The sequence below is a fragment of the Hypomesus transpacificus genome, chromosome 9 (assembly GCF_021917145.1).
Source record: "Hypomesus transpacificus isolate Combined female chromosome 9, fHypTra1, whole genome shotgun sequence".
In the NCBI taxonomy this organism is placed as follows: domain Eukaryota; kingdom Metazoa; phylum Chordata; class Actinopteri; order Osmeriformes; family Osmeridae; genus Hypomesus; species Hypomesus transpacificus.
Window position 1 is genome coordinate 10,813,646 of NC_061068.1, and position 22,463 is coordinate 10,836,108.

At 39.1% G+C, this 22,463-nt stretch overlaps 2 protein-coding genes across 3 annotated transcripts; one reads left to right on the plus strand and one right to left on the minus strand.

The window, feature by feature from the left end:
* The first annotated feature begins 275 nt into the window (after window positions 1-275).
* On the plus strand, window positions 276-20,377 carry LOC124471514 (serine/threonine-protein phosphatase 6 regulatory ankyrin repeat subunit C-like). The gene is made up of 28 exons (XM_047026030.1): window positions 276-505; window positions 1,478-1,561; window positions 2,762-2,840; window positions 3,135-3,205; window positions 3,388-3,588; window positions 3,703-3,790; window positions 3,907-4,049; window positions 4,156-4,368; window positions 4,523-4,601; window positions 4,788-4,902; window positions 4,988-5,070; window positions 5,273-5,390; window positions 5,529-5,597; window positions 5,680-5,820; window positions 5,982-6,041; window positions 6,155-6,266; window positions 6,397-6,468; window positions 6,618-6,819; window positions 7,003-7,090; window positions 7,303-7,420; window positions 7,548-7,767; window positions 7,935-8,022; window positions 8,130-8,213; window positions 8,342-8,487; window positions 8,594-8,676; window positions 8,778-8,860; window positions 9,005-9,096; window positions 9,273-20,377. Exons 1-28 carry the CDS (start codon window positions 479-481, stop codon window positions 9,527-9,529), a joined length of 3,216 nt encoding a protein of 1,071 aa, XP_046881986.1. The 5' UTR covers window positions 276-478; the 3' UTR covers window positions 9,530-20,377.
* On the minus strand, window positions 20,154-22,411 carry nabp2 (nucleic acid binding protein 2). 2 transcript variants are annotated; one of them, XM_047026188.1, is made up of 7 exons: window positions 22,155-22,411; window positions 21,749-21,874; window positions 21,455-21,593; window positions 21,173-21,244; window positions 20,995-21,073; window positions 20,806-20,863; window positions 20,154-20,677 (listed from the first exon to the last, which is right to left on the minus strand). In XM_047026188.1, the coding sequence occupies exons 2-7, from the start codon at window positions 21,825-21,827 to the stop codon at window positions 20,538-20,540; spliced, it is 567 nt and encodes a 188-aa protein (XP_046882144.1). In that variant the 5' UTR covers window positions 21,828-21,874; window positions 22,155-22,411; the 3' UTR covers window positions 20,154-20,537. The 2 variants fall into 2 exon arrangements, with proteins under 2 accessions (XP_046882144.1, XP_046882143.1); XM_047026187.1 differs by having other exon boundaries at window positions 20,154-20,716; window positions 22,155-22,410.
* Between the last annotated feature and the right edge of the window lie 52 nt (window positions 22,412-22,463).

Below are 22,463 nucleotides of genomic sequence, written 5' to 3' on the forward strand. Positions count from 1 at the left end.
CGTGACTTTTCATTCATCATTTCGGTAAATGCACAAAATGCAGTGCTTGTTCCTAAAGTTTAGGCTAATGCTGTCTGTCCTGATATCTTTCTCAGCGAACACTATGTTTCGCAGATGTATTCTACATATGTTTGGTCGGTAAAATAATTGAAATAGTAGCCAACTCGATTTCGAAATGAAATGTATGCACCATGCTAACCGGAAAATGTAAAAGTTGATTTTGTTGTGTAATGGGATGAAACTCCATAAGGTGTCGCTGCATCGCACGCAACAACACTTTTCACAGGAGCATACATACGCAGCAGCAAGCTACTCTTCTGTCAGAGCAATAAACAACAGCGAGCACAGGCGAATGAACGAATTCTTCCCCCGAAATTTGCTAGCTAGCTAGCAAGCCACTCCACAAATTAAATAGGAATATCGTAGCAACCCATCCACCCGACCCTAATGCAGGAGCTTCGGCCAGACTGACTGGGAGATGGGAATACTAAATATAATAGACCAGGTAGGTGGCTAGGTAGCTAACATGATAATAATGCTATTTTATTCGCATTCTGGATAGCTAGCTAGTAGCTAGCCAGCTACAACAACTAGCTGACTAAATGTTTCTTTCTTTACACGTGTTCTTTATTAAATCAATTATCGTCCTTTTAACAAGGTCTATTTATACTCTATGGCATGGGGCTGTTAGGAAGTAAAGTAGACAGTTTACGCATATATAGCAAACAGGCTAAAGATGATGCTACTTTGTACGGTGCGGATTAGATGATGTTTGGCCTGTGTGGTACTCTAGCCTACCGAGTTTAGTGGCACAATGGCAATGCATGCAACCCTTAAAACCTGTGACTTTTATAACATATTTGTTGTCTCTCTTTGCCTTGTGTTATTTGCTCTCTACAGTAGGCCCCCTGCATTGGTTTAATACAATTGTAGCAAGTGAACACATCCACAATCGCTACACGCTATTGGGCTTGCTGGCTAACACTAGTGTCACTTGTCAGACGAGTCAGCTGTGCGCGTTGTCTTGTCTGGAACCTATTTGTACAGCTAAGCAGACTACTTTAGGGTTGGTTCTCTTGTATGTGTAACACGCATTTTCTTATGATGTATTTAATTACTTACACAGCCACAAACTATAGAGCTATCTGTGTTTTTCAAATAAGTGTATTGGTTTTACAACCTCCTGTCGGTTCACAAATAGTCCCAACGGCCTAGTGTTGCATTACAACTTTGTACAATTAGTTAACTAATATAGTCAGCCTAGCTATCGTCCTAGGTATTATAGGTAAGTGTAATCTAGTTAAGGAGAGTAGGCAGATGCAATGATAGAATTGTAGCCAAATGTTTTGAGCCACGCACGTGAGATTTTATCGAACATAACAAGCTGCTCTATACCTATACGTTCTATAATTGTTATAGACAGGCTACTGTTAGTACATCTATTCAGTGAAATGTTAACATGGCTATTTCTTTACAGCCTCCACTGGTCCAGGCAATATTCAACCGAAATATAGAAGAAGTGACGTTTTTGTTGCACACGAAGGAAGAAGTCAATGCACTGGTAGGATCAATCAATTTCCTCACTTCTCTTGGCATTTACACAATTTCTTGACGTGAACGTCAGATAGTTAGCAAGGGATTATCTCCTTAAACAGGTGGTTTGACCTGATTTGTCAACTGAAAATTGAACGAGTCTTAAGTAACCCCAGATGAAAACACAAGCCAATTTTGGTCCAAATGACAGTAAACGTTGTTATCAGAATATGTTAATAGCTCTGAACGCGTGCATAACGTGCACATTAGTTTGAGCACAAGGAAAAGGTGAGCTTATAGTTAAGGGATTGATGTTAGGAAAAGCTTAGGGGATTGAAGGCCTCTTGTCTGGCATGCCAGTTCAGGGTTTTCACCCTTTCCACCTTCTGGTAATCTGACCAGCTGGCTGTCTTGACGCTATGCTCAATGTCCATCAGCATACACAATATTACACTCACACTCTCAAAAATTAAATGGAGAGGCTGCTAATGTTAAGAGGGGTGTGTAGAAATGGGAAAGTATCTGCTGAAGTGGAGTGCAAGTCCCAGTTTGCTGAGTGCATGCTTTCCATGAGCAATTGTAGAGATGTGGCCTTTTGCCAAGGTGTTAGTTAAAGACCTGCAATTTGTCAGTTGTCAGAAAAAAAACATTAAATAAATTGCTATTGAATATCAATAGCCTATACTTTAAATGGAATTTAGTTTTTTTTGCAGAAGTCATATCATATTTAGGCCTTCTTGGCTTGTGATTATTGGCAATTAAAATTGATTCAAGTATATTTGGATCAATTTGCTGTAAACATAGTAATCTGTTTACCAAACTTTTAAAAATGATTCTTGTTTAAAAATAAATCCAGAATATTTTCTGTTGCTAGGCACATCCATCTTTGGGAAAAATAATAGTGGGGTAAGGCGTGTGTGAGCTGTTGAATGGCCTACAAGCCAGTATTTATTTTGGTAGTTGACATGGCCTAACAACTACAAGTTTACAGTCAGTGGCTATGTAAGTTAGCAGTCCCTGCTGTTTGAAATGAATATGTGATTGGCTTGTGTTGTCTTGTGTTTATATATATGTGGTATAATATGGTTGCTCTGTCTCTGTGTATTATCACTACCATTTCTTGCATTGTTATCATTGTTCCAGTTGGTTTCTAAATTATTCATTTCAGAACAAATAATGAATTTAATGGTATTCTTTGGTGATGGCTGTTATCTGCTTATTCTCTCAGGACCAAGATCGCCGTACTCCCTTACATGCTGCTGCTTGTTTGGGGGATGTTCACATTATGGACCTCCTCATTAATTCAGGTAACTTTCTATTAGACTGGGTCATTATATCTGGCTGATTGCAATCCCATGCCACTTTTTTTTGTTGAGTCAAAAGGCGCTTTGTGAGTTTCCTCTTCTTACATTACATTTAGTCATTTAGCAGACGCTCTTATCCAGAGCGACTTACAGTAAGTACAGGGACATTCCCCCTGAGGCAAGTAGGGTGAAGTGCCTTGCCCAAGGACACAACGTCATTTGGCACGGCGGGGAATCGATCCGGCAACCTTCTGATTACTAGCTCAGCCATCTGACTATTCTTCCTTGTTTTCTTAGGTGCTAGTGTTAACGCTAAGGACCAAGGCTGGCTGACACCCCTGCATCGGGCAGCAGCCTCACGAAACGAAGTAAGATGAACATAAATGTTGCTTATTGTGAAATGTGTACGAATGTGAAATGTGTTTCCTAAATATGCATAGTATTGACTACAGAGGTAACATTACATGGAAATATTGATTATCCTACAAATTAACTGGAGTGGTTTAAAGTTGGTTGGTTCACATTCTTGCTTATCTGCCTTGTCTCCCAGAAGGCCCTGGCACTCTTGCTGAAGCAGGGGGCGGAGGTCAACGCACGGGACAAATTCTGGCAGACACCACTGCATGTGGCTGCTGCTAACCGGGCCACACGTTGTGCTGAGGCACTGATACCTCATCTTAGCAGCCTGAATGTGGCTGACCGTTCTGGCCGGACGGCCCTACACCACGCAGCACACAGCGGACATTTAGAGGTCAGTGAGGGGTCAAGCTTTAGGGGATTTGTCCATAGAATTTTACCTGCTCCTCATCAACATTTTAAATTGTGAAGGTTGTCTGCTGAAATGGTCTTTGTTCCACCCCCCCAGATGGTGAATCTACTCCTCAACAAAGGGGCCAACCTGAGTGCCAGTGATAAGAAAGAAAGACAGCCTATTCACTGGGCTGCATACCTGGGTACGATGGACCACAAAATTACTGTGTGCACAAAAGGTTTGAGTGTGTGTATGTGTATGAGGTGATTCATTTGGTGGGTTTCATGTTTCATGAATATTTATTGTGTGCTTCCTCAGGGCATCTGGAGATGGTGAAGCTGTTGGTGTCTCGCAGTGCTGATGCCATCTGCAAGGACAAGCGTGGGTACACCCCACTCCATGCTGCTGCTGCTAGTGGCCAGATTGAGGTTGTCAAGTACATGCTGAGGCTAGGTGCAGAGGTGAGAGTTTATATACGTTTGTCTCGTCAACAAGGTTTGCAGCAGATATGCCTATGCTCTGTTACGTCTTGTGCTAATTACTTTCTCTAAATGTTCTGTGTCTCAGATAGACGAGCCCAATGCCTTTGGAAACACGGCGCTCCACATGGCCTGCTATACAGGTCAGGAGGCAGTGGCAAGTGATCTGGTGAATCGTGGCGCCAATGTGAACCAGCCCAACCACCGTGGCTGTACACCACTGCACCTGGCTGCTGTCTCCACCAATGGAGCGCTCTGCCTTGAGTTGCTTGTCAATAACGGTGCCGATGTCAACATGCAGGTGAAGACCTTTTGGAAGTGTTTGCTACTTTTAATAGGTGTAGTTATAGCATGTCTGATGAGGTAATGAGATGAATCACTGCTAATAGTTGTAAGACTGAATCAAATAGTTTCTTTGGATTGACACGTTCATGGCTTGTCATTTTCTCTTACAGAGTAAAGAAGGGAAGAGCCCTTTGCACATGGCCGCCATACATGGGCGCTTCACACGTTCCCAGATCCTCATCCAGAATGGTAATAACATATGCTGGAATTCAGATGCAAAACAATTATTCTCTCTTTTTTTCCCCCACCGCTCAATCCTCTCAGGCCTTAGCAACCACTGTTAACTTATACCATGGCATCTCCTGACTGTACAGGCCACACCTTTTGCCTCTTTGACCCAGAACATCTCTTCCATGCTTTTTTCTATGTGTGCAGGTGGGGAGATTGACTGTGTGGATAAATATGGCAATACCCCTCTTCATGTTGCTGCTAAGCATGGCCATGAGCTGCTGATCAGCACTCTCATGACAAACGGTGCTGACACAGCCAGGTACATCTCTCCTTCAATAACACACTCACATACATACACATACACTTGACAGTCTTCATCACTCTGTTGTTTCTCGCTCTCTCAGACAAGGTATTCACGGGATGTTTCCATTGCATTTGGCTGTGCTCTACGGGTTTTCAGACTGTTGTCGCAAGTTACTCTCCTCAGGTGAGATATCTAGTACTGCCTGGTGTAGACCTTGACAAGTCAGTGTAAAACTGTTTTGGGTCCATCTCACCATCACACAAACCATAACTTTGCACAGTGTCTTTCTGTAATTGGTAACATTTTAAAGTGGCATGTTAGTTTCCTGGTTATACCGGATATGTTTACTGAATCAGGCATCCCTTCCTGTGCGTCCACCCCTCAGGTCAGCTGTACAGCATTGTATCATCTCTAAGCAATGAGCATGTGCTGTCAGCCGGTTTTGACATAAACACACCAGACAGCATGGGGAGGACCTGCCTGCACGCCGCTGCCTCTGGAGGGTGAGTCCTCTCTCTCTGTCTGTCTCTCTGTCTGTTTGTCTGTCTCTGTCTGTCTGTCTGTGTTTCCAAATAAAGTACTACAGAAATACTGAAAAAAACACTCATTTATGAATCAACTACATATTTTTCTTCCCACAGAAATGTTGAATGTCTTAACTTGCTATTGAGCAGTGGTGCAGACTTGAGTAAAAAGGACAAATTGGGAAAGTAAGCAGTTCTCACATTTCTCACAAGTCCCTCCCCTTTCTTTCTACAAGTGTTCCACCTCTTCTGTGTTGTCTTTTCTCAGAGCTCCTTTGCACTACGCTGCAGCCAATGGAAGCTACCAGTGCACAGTTGCCCTGGTGAGTGCTGGCGCTGAGGTGAATGAGCTGGACCAGAAGGGATGCAGCCCCTTGCACTATGCCGCTGCCTCACAGACTTTCCGCAGGTGAGATGGAGGGAACACACCTGCTTTTTAGAGTTTGAGACAGTTTTATAATTGATTAAACTTAGATTGCTGATTCTTTGTAATGGTAAAGAAAAGAAAATTGGGATTTCTCCCCAAGCATGGCACGTGTGTGTGATGAACTCGGTGTGTTTGTGTTTTAGAGTGGACAGACATTACTCTGCCAACAGCCAAAGTGAGGAGAGGGAAAAGGAGGCTTTCTTGTAAGTCTCTGATAAAAGTGAAAAAAACATTCCTGTGGCTTCTCCAATCAGAACCTTTCTGAATCTTGTTAATCTAAATGGCTGAATTCCTTGTGTTTGTTTTGTGGGTGTAGTTGTCTAGAGTACCTGTTGGATAATGGGACTGACCCAGCTCTGAGGAACAGCAAGGGTTACAGTGCGGTCCACTATGCAGCTGCCCATGGCAACAAGCAAAACCTGGAGCTGGTGAGTGTCTGTCTCTCTGACTCTTTCTCAATGTATGTCTAGCTTTACTTGGGCCATTATGTCCCAGTTACAACAGCTTTGTGCTTTTTGCTTCGGATACTTGAAACGAAAAACAATTTTGGATCCTCAGCTTTTGGAGATGTCCTTCAACTGTCTGGGAGAGGTGGAGAGCAACGTGCCAGTCAGTCCTTTGCACTTAGCCGTGAGTAGCCTACCAGCTCTCTACCTTCATGTCCACTGGCTCAATATTTCCTTCTCTGGACTTGTATATTAACACACAAGTTTTGGGGATGTTCATATCGGCAGAACTTTTCTGTCATCCCTTCTTATTCTGTAACTCCCACCCTCCAGGCATATAATGGTCACTGTGAGGCACTCAGGGTGCTGTCGGAGACGCTGGTCAGTCTGGACGTGAGGGACATGGGCGGTCGCACAGCCCTCTACCTAGCTGCTCAGAGGGGCCACGCCCAGTGTGTGGAAGTGCTACTGGGACAAGGGGCCTCCTGTTTGCTGAAAGAGTATAGACGCAAGTGGACCCCTCTCCATGTCGCAGGTGTGTGAATATCAGCGCCAGATTCTAAAAAGCATGGCAGGTGTTTGGGTTGTGTGTATTAAGGCTTATGCCAATATTTGACTTAACTACATGGCCTAGGTGTGTGTCTATTAAACCCTGATTTGAATGGCAAGTGTGAGTGTGCGTGTATGTTGTCAATATTGAACCCTTGTCCTCATCCAGCTGGCAGCGGTCAGACGGAGTGCCTGCTCAAGCTCGTCAACAGAGGAGAGAAGGCTGACGTCATCGACATGACAGACGTACAGGGACAGTGAGTAACTCAGCTGAAGCATCACAAAACCATTGTCCCATCTTATTTGACCATGGGGATACCCAACATTGGGATTACTGTGTATGTTTGGAGAGAAAACAAATGGTTATAACTTGTTTTTCCCCACAAGGCAGGTTGTAGTCCGGTTTCAGTTTATTTAGTAGTCATTAAGGTGTTGCTGGGAGACTAAAGCTGTGGTTTTCTATGTGCAGGACGGCCCTTATGCTGGCAGCTCTGGGCAGTCACACTGATTGTGTACACATCTTGCTGGAGAAAGGGGCAAGCCCTGATGCCACAGACAAAAAGGGTCGCACTGCCCTACACAGAGCTGTGAGTAACTGCGCAATCCCTAGTCCAGCTTTTGCATTTCTCATGTTAGAATTATTTAGCTCTCTGCATAAATGTATGTTTCTTCAACTTTGTTTCTTCTTTGCTTCTCTCTGTCTGGCTCTGCCAGGCTGTCATGGGCAGTGAGGATTGTGTGTCCGCCATATTGGAGCATGAAGCCTCTGCTCTGTGCAGGGACTCCGGGGGGCGGACCGCCTTGCATCTGGCTGCATCTTGTGGCCACACTGAGCTGCTCCGCAGCCTGCTGCAGGCAGCCACATGTGCAGACCCACTGGACTACCTGCTGGACTTCAGTGGTTACACACCGTCCCACTGGGCCGCCTACCACGGTGAGACCCCCCGCCCCCCAACCCAGATGAGGAGACACTTCCTCGTTGTTTTGCTTTTTCATATCGATGTTTGAAAAAAAAAAAAGAAAAGAAAAAAAAAGAGATTAAAAAAAAATCTCATAAGTAATATGTCATTCTTAATTTGTGTCTGTTTTTGTCCCCCTCAGGACATGAGGACTGTTTGGACATTTTACTTGAAAACAAACCATTTAGTATCCAGGAAGGAAACTCCTTTACCCCATTGCACTGTGCTCTGTAAGTACCATCTGTATAGCTCTTCCTCCCACGACTCTCCCTGGACTCCACCTTCAGTTAGTCGGTCAGTAGACGCAATCTCATTCGAGTTTTTTTTCCCCCTGTAGAATAAATGGCCATGATGGTGCTGCTGAAATACTACTCGAGACAGTTGGAACTCTGATGGTTAACATCAGAGATCCTAGAGGAAGGTGTGTGTGTGTGTCTTTATATTGTGGCGCTTGTACAGTTGTTGCTAAATGGCATTTCTTCTGGGCAATTTGGCGTAATTGGATAATCATGTATACATTTGTTGGTGTCTGCTATGCTGTGCTTGAAGGACCCCTTTGCATGCTGCTGCTTATTCGGAGAGTGTTGCAGGCCTTCAGCTGGTCTTGGCCCAGGGGGCAGAGATCAACGCTGTGGACCAATCAGGACACTCCGCCCTCATGGTTGCAGCCGACAGTGGACATACCGCAGCCGTCGGTAAATTCAATTAGAGATGTCTTGTTTTTAACCTTTTTTAAACAAAAATACATAACTATAGAGTCAGGTTTGTGTTTGTAAGAGATGTACTGTTGTAACCACATAGAAATCCTGCTGCACCAGGCCAAGGCAGATCTAACCCTGCTGGACGCCAACGACAACACAGCCCTCCACCTGGCCTGCAGCAAGGTGAGGTCACGGACAACACTGCCTCTGCCAACAACAGTTTAAAAATAAACTTCTTGAAGTGGACAGAGAACTGTGCTTATCTTTGGTATTCCCCTCTGCAGGCCCATGAGATGTGTGCCCTGCTAATCCTGGGAGAGATCAGTGAACCCTCCCTCATCAATGCAACAAACACTGCACTGCAAATGTGAGTCGTTGTCTCAGGGTCTGAATGAAATAGTTAGAAAAGGCTCAAAAATGGAAAAAGCAACCATCAGTGTCTTTATCCTCCTTTGTGTCTTAATTTGGGGCATATTACATATGTTTTGTCCCCTTTCCGGTGGTCCTTTAGGCCCCTTCATATCGCCGCAAGGAGCGGTCTGGCCACAGTTGTGCAGGTGCTGCTCAGCCGAGGGGCAGCCGTCATGGCGGTGGATGAGGAGGGTGAGTCACCCCACTTGCGGTTAGTTGTTTAAAAAAAATCATTCGAAAATTTAGATTAATGACATTTAAGTGATAATCCCAAAAATGATGAGGTATTATGAGGCTTTACTGTTAAAGTGAAGAATACATCTAAGACTAACTATTTCTCTAAATAGTTTAATTTCTCTGTCTCTCAGGCCACACCCCAGCACTAGCATGTGCTCCTAATAAAGATGTGGCTGACTGCCTGTCCCTGATCCTGTCCACCATGAAGCCTTTCCCTCCCAAAGATGCCAGTGCTGCTGCTGTCGCTGCCTCCCACTTCAGCCTCAACTTGCTGAAGCACTGTGGCATCGCCGCCACCTGCGGACCTCTACCCAACGGCAACCTGCGTCACGCCTATGCCAAGGACCACAACGGCACCATCGGCCTCGACGGCTGCCTCACTGAGTGAGAGGAATCCCCAGCTCCCATAGTCCCCTTCTACCCCCTCATGTCTCTTGAAGCTCCCTTTAGGATCAACTGTGATCCAGGGGGACCTTCCACTCCTAAAACACACAAGAGCAGGAATATACTTAGATTCACATGCGTGCGTGTCTGTATATGCGTGTGTCTACCTGTGTTTTTGTTGATTACTCCCTGATGAGTGCAGTCAAACCTATATGCAATTATTTGCCTCTCCTCTGTGTTGTTTGTCTGGAGGTAGGGTAATCTCAGATGCTCCCCTTCATGGTGCAGAAGAACGCACATCACTAATTGATCATTTGTAGATGCTCCATTCTTCTGAGATGGTCTTCAAAAGTTGTGTATCCGTTTGGTTACATTAACAAATGCACTTAGCATGTGTGACTGACAGCTATGGATCATATACTAGGTTAAGTTTTATGCTGAAATCTAAGTCCTTTTCTAGTTGACTGTTGATAGAGGAATTGACCAAAAGAAAATCCCAATACAGTGAACACTGACTTCACAGGAAGAAAAGATGCTCCACCACTCAACTAGAAATGTGTTCTCCTTTAACTAAATGGTGCAATATTCAGCTATCCTCTTGTTCTTGGCCTCTCTTTAAAGACAATTTCATAGTTAAAATGGGAGGAAGAGAGAAAGATTGGTTTGACTGTACAGGGAAGTGTTTGAAGAGTTAGAGCTCTGAAGAGAACCCCCATATATGATTACTTGCTAGTGTTCACACACCTAGGGTTTGGACCCTAAAGGTCACCAAAATATTCCTTATTGGCTCAGGTGATTTGTAAGGCACCTTTCAGGTCTGGTGTCTATGATTAACAAAGCTTGCCTGCATATATGATGTGGAGGATGTGTCAAACTGTTTTGGTAATTAGAAGTTATTTATAGGTTTTAAAATGAAGAGTTAATACAACTACAATCCATGACACAAGATATTATAGAGACAAGTTTAGTTTACAAGATGAATGAAAAGGACAAAGCCTCTTTGGGTTTTCTACATATTCTCCCTCCTAAATTCACATGAAGATGTGGGTCCGCTCAAACCCCACTTCTATTGTTGACTATTAACTGCAATTGACCACGATATATTTGCAGCTCAAGATGTGTCTTGAAAGTTTCAAAACAATTAAAACATGTTGTGCCTATGGAAAACAGAGAATTACTGAGGGGGGGAAAAACGGACCCCATGTTCTCTATCCTCTGACCCAGCACCTTATTCCTGATTGTTTGAGACTTAATAAGAGAACAATTCTAGAGCGACATTTATAAAACAATACAACCCTGATTCAGAAATGGGAGAAGCACACATACTGGTGATGATTTATAAGCTATATTATTGTTGTGTACTTATGTTGTTACTTGTTTACGCAATCTCAACCACAGATTAATTAGTCAATTGTATTATAGTTGCACAAAATAAGAGCCATACATCTAGTAGGAAGGTGAAAGTGTTGTCAATATAGCTGCTGAAATACTGTCATTCTTTTTTATGAATTCTATTCAGTTTTCATAAATGTAGATCTTCATTTAGTGTTTTTTTTTTAATTTTAATCAGAAACAATATTCACACAGCATTTAACTTATTTTATTCTTCTCTTACCTGTTGTAATAAGGTTTTTGGTATTTTTACCTAATTAAGAAGCAACTAAAAGGTTTTTGAAGGGATTTATTTGCACTCTACCTCCAAAGATGAAATGAAAGTGTTTTCAATAGGAGTGCATAGATTTTATCAGCAATCTACCAAAGGTTCTGTTTTGAAATCTACTGTCCAAGGACACATTTTTATTTGTTTTGTTGTTTTGTAATTTTTTCTTGTCAAACAGCCATTGATGTTGAAAATAATGATCCTCTATTATTCATTCAGTGGGCATGCAATGTAAGCTCTCAACAGTTAACGTCTAATTTTGGCAAGTAGAAAAGGTCAGATGTCTTATGACATTTCATTTAGACTCTTCTATTATTTATTTCAAGCTTTAAGAATTCAACTTATTGACCTCACTTTTGTCAATTCTACAGATTTAACAATTTTTATTGACTGAAATGGATGGAATTCGTAATTTGTGCATCAGCTTAAACTATTTTGCATTACAGTTTGTCTCAATTTTACCAAACCAGTGTACCTTGTCGCTATTGGCGATGATCGTCTTCTGTTATGTTTTGAAGATTTCTTAAAACGGAAGAAGACAACTTGCAGTTCAAAATAATTTACATTTGACAGTATTTAACCCCGTTCATCAACCTTTTTATTGATTGGGAACTTTAAACAAAGATGAGAAAAGTCTCGAAAGTCCTGGCCTGTGATGAGCCTCAGTCTGTATGCTGCTTCATCTTTCACTCAATAAGTAGGGTTAGCATCATTTAAAATATTCAAAGTTCAATAGTTCGAACTATTTTTTTCTTGTCAATCTATAGTTCCGTTAGTCGATACTTTTGAGTTCGATAGTGCTAGAGGTGCAGATTGTTTGAGAGTTCCTAGCAGCAAACAAATTGTCTTGGGGTATTGTTAAAATTGGAAATTGTAGTTATTTATGGATGGCAAATTTTGTAACTTTTTGAGAAGACAATCAGTTTATTATCATAAGGGCTCTTAAAATTGTCTGAAATGCTCCCTATTTTAGTTATTTTTAAAGTATGTGTGCTTGCTTCCATTTCTCCCCTTCAACAAATGGAAAATTATAGTTGTCTTGTGGTGGAGTTAACAGTAACTCAGAAGGCAAGTAACTCCACTGAACCTAAAACACCTTAGTTCCTTTGTTGTAATTTCTTCTTTTGACATGCCCCCGTCTTATCAGTTATGCAATTTACCCTACAACTGTTCTCTTTAAATGGATTATCGGTAACATTTAGGGCATCTCTGTAGATGTACATACTAGTCAAAACGAATAACACTGATGCATCCATTTCTTGAATCATTGCAACTTGAGATTCATTGGTCCTGGTGCATTCAATCATAGGGCTAGGAAGGAATTGAGCTTGGAAAGAAAGATAATTGTTAAACTACAAGCTTACATTGCACCTATTTTGTGGCCAGTACTTGTATTCCACAAGGTACTAAATATCAACATCTATGAAAATGTATTATATACTCAATGACCATCACATGATATAGGAATAGCAAATGCCAAAACCAGTGTCATTGTTGTTCCTCATGTTTATACTACTATAATACTGAAAATGATTGTATTAAGCTACCTGAACTTTGTGGCATTTTACATATAAGCCTTTTTTATATGATGTCAGAGACTGCTTAGTTCAATGAAGTGAGATCACATCGAGTAATAAGCCATTTAATAATAGCATTCTTATCCACATTCATGGGTGGCTTACTGTGTTGCATATTATTTTTAGGTTAGTTATAAGACTTGCAACTAACGACCACAACTTGATTCAATTAATTTCCCCCCCGGATATTGTCTAACATTTCATTGTCCATGGCTCAAAAGGAACATATGGTAGTTTCTGATGTAAAATGTAATTCCTTTGTGGAACAAATATCTTACCAACGGGAGATCCTTAACAAGTAATTGGATGCCAAAAGACTTCAAGACAGAAGATATAGCTTAGTTGAGGGTTTTGATAAACTCCACAACCTGTTTTGCCATTTTATTATTTGTTACCTCCTCACCCTGTATTACCATTCCGTTTACACTGTGGATTTAGAGGAGCAATGTACTTATGGGAAACCATAGGATGGCAGAAAGTATTTTCGATTTTCATTGGTGCATCAAGAACAACAACAACAAAACCTTTGGGACAATTTTCATTCATTCTTGACCCCAAAGCACTTATTTCATGAATAAGCACTTTTGTATATTTAATATCTCTATATGTATATGTGTATGTATACATATGTTACCTATGTAGATATTAACTTATATTTAGGAATGTTTGTATCAGAAGTAGTGGGATGAGAGCAGATGAAATGGTGATCCTTTACCCATGATCCTCATGATGTTGTGTGTGAATGCATGTGAGCAACAGTGAGAGAGACATTTCCTTTTATGGGTGGGACATCTCTCTTGGAGGCTCAAAGGGGGGCAGTCAAACATTTGAGGTTGCACTTTTGTGTGCGCAGCACATTTAAATACATTTCAGACTGAAAAGAATACTTGCACTGCCTTTCTGTACGTTGCCAAATAAACGGGATAAAAATTAGAACAACATTTTGATTTAAGAATATTTCAACTGAGCCATATTAGTCAATTGCTGACAAACAAAAGTGAATGTATGGTTTAAATTAGGAAGGGGTTTAAATGATGTTGCTGCACTGTTAAAACAAGAAGTAAAAATAATGGAAAATAATGAGACGAACTTAAGCAAACACATTTCCCCTAGTTTCCTCATTGAATCATTGTTCTGTAACTCTGTCATCTTGCGTGAACTGCTGAACGGTCAAGTCCTTGCAATTTATGGGATGAATTTTAAGGTCAAGTCATTGTCATTTGAGCCATTGCAAGATATCAGCATACACAATGGATTAGTTTGCATCAAAAGCTTGTGGATTGCATAAGCAATGCTTGTGCCTAGCACAATGCCTTACTTCTAGCAGCACATCTCAATCTAATTAATTTTTTACATTAATTGCATTTGATAATTGCATCTTTATTTCCCCTAGTGCTTTCTTTCAACAGTTGCACACACTTGCCCACAATTCTTCAGTCAGTAGCTGTAGATGGAAACACTTTTTGAGATTGCCTTACAATACCTCTGAGTAAGAGTGTTTTGTTGTTTTTGAAACATTTTCTTTACAGCACACTACATTTGTGAATGTGTCTGTTTTTGTCTTATATCAAAACCATATCAAAACTATTGACCTCAATTTTTTAACAGAGCACCCCTGCTGTTAAAGACCCTCAAGTGCTGAAGAAATGTCAATTTTTCTGTTCACAAAAAATATATATTTTCAGTGAGATTGGTCTCTTTTCAGTGTGTCAGCACAAAGAGATTGACAACATATTTTTTAATGGCAAATAGGAGGTTAAACAATTGTTTGTCCTTTATGGTGTTTTTCTGTCTTAATACAGGCTATTGAACTAAATACTGCATCAGTCAGGCAGATATTACTCATGCCTAAATGGGACAGTTCTTTCTTGGGGCAAACATTTTATGCAACTGTAAAGTCATCTTTTTTTTCTTGGAAATAAATCCATAATTAAATAACTAATTGGAATGATTATATCTTGCAATGGCTCAGAAGACTATGACCTCACCATTAAAAGTTTCCACCTTAACAAAGCTTCAGTTTTACAAAAATATATAATTATATAATGAATGTGCTTGCTGCAAAACCGGCCTAGTAGTGACATTGTTGTTATTTATATAATTGTGTTGTTTTGCTGAAAAAAGCATTAGAGTCACACCTGAAGAGCATGTTGGGTAATTGAGAAGAGTAAAATTGAACCTACTGTAAGTTGTTGAGTACTGTAACGAGTTATGAGAGATGTTAGGAGAGACAATACATTGGAAAGGGAATCAGAAATTAAGCATCATTTTCTTTTCTACCCAAAAACTACAATAAAGCAGGGTACTTGGAATTTTGGGCAATTTATCGAATGTTGTGCAAAATTGTATGGATTAGGTGGAATTATATGAAAATCTATAGATTCACGTTCTAGTTGCATAATGAAGCTGCCTTTAACTTTGAAACACTAAAGTTGATAAAAATGAAAGTGAAAATGAAAGTATTAATTCAAGAAGGAACATTGCCATGCAAATTTAAATGATAAGAGATACATTAGGGGAATGTGTGCTGGGTGGTTTTGTTATGTTACAGTATAGTGAAGAGTACAACAGTGAGCCATGGTTGTGGTCTCTAGTCCTCTGGGATATTTATCCCAATTACCTCTAGGACACAGATGTCCTTCATTACTTGAAAACTCATTGGATTAAGGCGATAGCTAGACAACTCCTTTTTGTTGTGTCTTTAATTCCAATTTAAAGGTATTTCATGATTATAACATGATGGCTTGCATTACTTTTCTCATGTAGCCAAATGTTAATTTCCTTTAGATGGAATTTATTGTGATAGACTAGTCTCTTATGTGTGTGCGTTCATTGGATTATTAGCTGTACAATTCCTTTATTAAACACATTTACTCCAAAAAAATACAAAAAAATATTATTGCCCCTATTTCAGCTTTATTTATGGAGAAAGACAGGAAAGAGAAAGAGAGGACGACATGCAGGCAATGACCCGGGCCGGAATAAACCCAAGGCCCTTGCGTCAAGACCTTAGCCTTAGTGGTATGAGCCACCGGGGCACCACACACAAATTTACTTGATCCACACTCCACTAACTTATGTTTAATGTATTTCTCAAGGAGTAACCATTGTTCTTTTACTCTTAATCTCTATAAATCTTATCCAAAACAAATTTAAAGTGTGTAAACTAATTCAACATTCAGGATACTTTGCACCAATTTAAAGAGTATTTTAATGTCTTGATACAATAGTTTATTTGTCCTACATGTCACTATTTGCAGGTTCACATACAGTGACTTGAAAGATGTCACTGCTGCTAGATTAAGTTATGAATTGTAGTGCTCCATGAAAACTGGTGTTGACTTATCTTTTTTTTTTCTTTACAATAGTTGTCTTCTTTTAAATACTTCAGGGACATTAATGCTACCACAGCAAGTGCTTTGCATTTCTATAATTTATTTTTTTAAAGGGCAGTTAATCAGTACCTCCCTCAATCCAAATAGACTATTTATGAAGGGAATGCATGCCCCCAGATAGACAGCTTTCTTTAGTGGGACTATGTTTTACTAGACAAGCCATAATTTGGCATCAAGCAACTTACCTCAAAATATTGGTGTCGTACAAGGATTTTACCCAAATCGATATATCTTTTAGATATATTGTACCTCATTGGAGAGTAAATGTCATGTGATACATATGCAACGTTACTTTTTTTTTTTCTTTCATGTTTAATGGTTGCTTCATGACCTAACACAGTTGTTTATATCTACTACACTATGTATTGGGTGGAAAATAAGACTAGTTTTTAGAATCAAATGACATCCACTACAAAAATGCCACAGTATAAGCAACCAAAGGAGAGAGATGTTTTCAGATAATTTTGTTTCACATCATAAAGTACCTTCTTTACTAGAGTTGTGCACATTTTTATGTATACTGCACATGTAAGTCTAACTGCTCTTTAACAGGGATTTAGTTTGGTTTGAAGATCATGTAGGCTGAACATTTTTGTGCAAAATGTTAACTTAAGTATACTTAGCCTGTGCATACTGTCTTGCTTCATCAGGAATCCATTTAACAAATGTAGAACAAGTAGTTTCCGATCACGTAAATTTTAAGGCAAAACGGTCTTCCATCCATGCCAACTAAAAGCCTTATAGTTGATCAATTTGAGGTCACCTCCCAGACACACAACTACAACAGACAGGGTGTAAGATGTCTTCACTGTGTCTATATATAACACATAAACATTTATTAATTTGATAATTAGCAGAATATATTTTAGAAGCATATATCCAAATAATTACTTGTGCTATTATCATGAACTTCTTCTGGTTACTTTATTATAATTAGTTTTCTATGGTTTGTTTTATGCCTTAGTCTTGGTTGGCTAGCCATAATTGAAAGACTAGCCTTTGAAAGGACTTGACAGATCATATGTAAAACTACAGATCCAAGTTGTAGCTAAGATACCAGGAGTTTGGTGCAAATAAATGTAAAAGCAATAGTGACAAGTGCACTTTGGAGAGTCTTTGAAGCACAGCATCACTAGAATGCACAGCAAATACAGGAATTGTGCATAGATTGTTGATTTTGAATACACAAAAAAATCTTTATTAATTAATTTAATTAATTTGATTAGTAGGTTCACACGTTTTACTTAATAATATTAGTATAATGACAATTTAAAAACAAATTTTATGAGAAAAATAAAGTTGTAGCTTAAACTGTTCAGTAGCTAGTTTTATGCAACCCCTTGAATTGGGCCTCTGCGTTTGTAAATATTCATGTTTCCTGTATTGTGATGTATTCAAAGTTTGTGTCATTTTTTTAATAACATCAAGGCACTGGTTTTAGTTGAGATGGTCATAGAGGATTGTATTTTGTGTATAGGAGAGAATGAGTTGTTATGCCAGAAAGACTCTGCTGTTGGCTGCTGTTTAATGTGTGATGTTTTAGGTATTATCTGTTGGGTCCTCATTATGTCAAAATATGTTCATTAATATGAGAGAACTATGTGCATGAATTGGTGTCAGCAAAAAGGCAAAGAAGTAGTGTGAACAGTAGATGTTCCAATCTACATAATCACACTTTCCAAGTTTACAAATAAGGTGAATAATATAATTTTTTTAATTGGTAAACAAAATACATTCCCTTTTAAACACAAGTGATGTTTGTTGGATTTTGGTGCTATGGTCTGTTATAATCTTTGATTAGTCCTTACATTTGCTTTAATTGGATTTATAAAAAAAAATAGAACAATTTAAGCTGGCAAGGTTGATGATGTATTATACAGTGTCCAAAGTGATATATAAGGTCATACAAATTAAAGGACCTGTGAATTTAATAATTAACACTGGTACAAACAAAATATTTTTAAAAGGTTGGCAGGAGACAGTCCTTTACGTTAACTTCCCTCTGTATTATTTCGATTATATATGCTTAGTTTTCAAAGAGCAGAGGTATCTTGGATTGTTGGAAATTGTTAAGAATTATACTGTTACGTTTTTTTTTATGTTGCCCAATAGGCCAGCTAAGACAGTTATTGCACCTTAACTCTATTCTTGCCACAAACATTGAATGATTATGCTGGCCACTTAAATTATAAATGCAATGTCTCATTTTCGGTTCTACAGGAGGTACCTTCTTTCTTCCTGACTTTTGCTAGCGTGGATGTAGGTTGAAACTATTACAGGGTTGCAGTTCAGTGCTAAAATTATAATTTGTCATTTAAAGTGAGACTCTGGCATAATGACTGCCCACATCAGTGTGAGCTGGAGGTAAACTTTCCATGGTGCCCTACCCTCTGGCCTGACCATATATTCAGGTGGTGCAATGAGAAAATGAACTGCTTTTTCAGGACCCAGCTTTTACTTGCCTTTTTGCACCTTTGGCTTCATTAAGTAGGGATTGGCTAGTGCTAGTTGATATTGAGCATGTCCTCATTTGGTCATCGTATATATTCCTTGGTTTATAGCCTTAAGTTGCTCATAGCAGATGAGACTTATGTTGTGTTTTCAAGCAAGAGATAGAAGTTTCAGAAATAGGTTATTGTAACAACCCATAAAAAGGTTTCTGCGTAAAATCTCTAATTTTAAGTTCAAAATCCACGCTATGTAAATAGATTAAAATGTGACTTAGGTTTCCTACCTCCTTGATACACAGCTGTCAGCTTAGCTCCTAACCACCTTTTTCATGTTTCAAAGAATGAAATAAATATTATGAATTATTTTAATCATAAGGGCAAAAGCTAATGTGAGCTTGACTGCGTGTATTTATGTGATGTATGCATACATGGAAGGAAATATGATATCACAACCACTGGAATGTGAAGCCAAACTGTATTAAATTAAATCTAATCTCGTTTGAACCTCTAACTGTTGTAGCATAAATTAAACATAACTGGGTACACATTGGTTGTTATTCATACATGTAGTGACATGGTACTTTTTGATTGATATTTTTAAAATAACATCCTTTTCAGTATCCTTAAATAAGTCTGCATATTTTTTATAGAAAGGTGCATTTTACATGTGCAAGTTGAGCCATACATCTAAAGATCAAGTTTACAACTGTAACTGTATGATTATGAGATTAACTGAAAAGCAACAAGTAACAAATGCTCCTATTTTAGTCTGATGATGGGAATATGATGCATGTGGTGTTTATGATAGAAGGGAAAACGTATCATATCCAGCCTTAAAACCTTTCAGAAACTCTAGAACTTTGATAATTTCTGTCACCATCTTGCCCCCAATTTAATAAACCTTTGGTATTTGATTAACGCAGAGGAATGTGAGATACAATTAGTAGGGAGTGAGGATATTGGGGAGATGCCCTATACATTCTGTATATCCCCACCTCTGAACTAATCTCCTACCTGTTAATGTTTTTATGTGACAATGCAATCTTTGAAAGCACTTTGCCTTGTTAGAACATAAATGTGCTAGTGAATTGTTAATTGTTACGTACATGTAAAAATACATGATTTAACTAAAACAAAATCTGTAGACCTTTCAGACACCAAGAAAAACCAAGGCATCCTATAAGATTATTTTATACAATGTATGCTGCAGCCTATGAGTCCTGTCATTTAGTGTTGTGGCTTCTGATTGGTTATGTTTAAATAAAGTGCTATTGCTTATATCTATTAATTATGTTTGTCATGGATTCTTTTTACTTGTTTTACACTTGTAAAACCATCATATATAACACACACTGATATGCCATAATGTATCTTTTTACAGTGCACAAGACAGAACACAAAGGACAATGATATTTTGTAATTGCACAGGAAAGAACCAGAGGGAAGAGTCATGGATTAATCTCAATGTAGAAAATGTAATGCTTAACTTGAATTACAAAGGGTTTCACCATGTGTCAGTTTCCTGGATACTTTGTAGAAATGTTCCTTCTGGCTTTGATATGGGATTTTATTTATTATAGCAATTCATTTTATTGTATAAACTCTGAACTGCAACTTGTCCTTTTCGGAATCTACATAAGAAATTGATTTACTTGCCTGTTTTAAAAAATGTTGCAGTACAAAGAAAGTGAAGGTATAGTTAATATAATGTATTTGGAGTCAACTACATGTATACTTAAGTTTTCAGTATTCTAAATCCAACAATTAAAATAAAATTTAAAAAAAGGAATGAAAAGGGTCTGTAAGGCTGCTTTGACCCAGAAAATTATACACATCAAATAAAACCAAAAATAATAAAACAAACAAGTGGGATCAGTCTTTAGAGAGGAAGTCTTTCATCCTTCATATCTGGATGGACTTGGCTCGACTATCATCTTTTGGCTGATCGCCTGGTCTCCTTGCCATTGCTGACAGCTGTCCCTCCAACTGCAGGATTGGTTGTTCCTCTGTTGCCAGCACCAGCTCCGCCTACCCTTCCTGTCTGTTGAGAATTGGTGGAGCTTCCAGAACCTGGAGAATTTACACCATTCCCATTGGAAGTTTCATTCCCTTAAATGATCAGGAAAACCAACACAATGTCAGAAGGTGATGGAAACTCAATCCATTGAGTTGTTGGTGGCAACAGTCAGTTGACTTACCAGATAAGTTGCCTGAAGAGTTGTTATTGTTCATCAAGCTTCCTTGGTCGTTGAGAGCCTGACAGAAAATAATTTTGTTCTATCTATATTGCTTTTAAAGATGCAAATATTGAGTGCTAATCAAATACTGATTAATAAGTACAACTGAAAAAAATAAATAAGTAGAAGATTCCTTTAATAATTTCTTACTGTCTTGTTGTTCGTCTGGGTCAGGTACTCTGAGTTTGGCTCACTGAAGTTTGGCACCTCTGAGTACACCATGCAGAATCTAATCAAAACAGTCACAGTAAAATAGTAAATTTGTGAATATTCCTCCCTTTGAATTATAGTATGAATAATATGTTGTCACTGCTCCCATTTAGCTTACTCTCCAATCTTCTGCAACTCTCCACCTCTTCCTGTGTATAGAGTAAGGCAACCCTTGAACACAGATGCATACCTGGAGAGGAAAATACAGGTAAACACAAGATACAATCTACTCAGATACGTGGCATTTTGAGATGTATCAATAAGTTAGAAATAAAAATGAAGATATTTTTATAATGTTGCACAAAATGTATTGGATCCCCGCCTCCACCAACAGGAAGAACACAAGAAATTGAGGATATTTTGGAAATCCAAACTTTAACAGTTTTCAGAATTGACTCACCCCTTCGTGAGCCTGATGATGTCACCGGTTTGGATAAGTCCCCCCACCTCATCCCAAACAGAGACGCTTATACTGCCTGTCTTGTCTGCTACCTTACAAGTCCGCACCTCATGGCCATCTTTCGTTTTTGTCACTCGACCTATTTTAGAGAACAAAATAAAGGACGATATTGGTAGATCTTTTTAAAGCAGCGCTGGAGCACTGTAATTCAAATTTATATTGATTGTCATTCCATGCAGCAGTGTCAGGACGCATAGTGAAAATGTATTGTATTATTATATACATATTGCCCACCTGTTTCTAGCACGATAAAGATGACGCTGAGGTTTTTGAGTCCCGGCTTAATATCTTTGACGTGAGTCTCGGTTGTCATGTTTTTCAAGCATCCAAATCAAATTTCTGGAATGAAGCCAGTTATTTCTGCAAAATACAACACAATAATAAATACAAACAAAAACAATTGGTTCCCTCCTACCGGAGGAACCCTAATAACTGTAGCCTGTCTATGTCGCTTCAATCTGCATGGCTCTGCGGATTTTTTACAGATGCAGTACTTCTTAAATACAGAATTGTTGTTAGCACAAGCTGAAGTTTGATAGATTTGCTAGACTAGCAAAATGCAGGCCGTTCTTGCTATAATGGTTGCTAGCTCTCTGGCTATGGCTAATAGCACCTGTGCTAGCTACGTTTGTGCTAATACCTCAGTCGATCACATCCGCGATATACACTTTGTTTAGGATTACTATACTGGAAAACTTAGCCTAGGATATTAATGACATAGAATACTGTTTTTAGCCATGTGGAACAAACTACGTAATTAGAGATAGCATTATTTCAGTAAAAGGCTCTTCCATTTAAATTTGGCTAGCCAGCTAGCTGGAAAGTTGTTTATTTTTTTGCATCTACATGTCGACCCTATCGACTTGCATCCGGATGGTCAAATACATTGTCAATCAAATTTAGTAGGAGTACATAGGTAGTTGTTTCCCGGATATTCAAGACAAGGCTC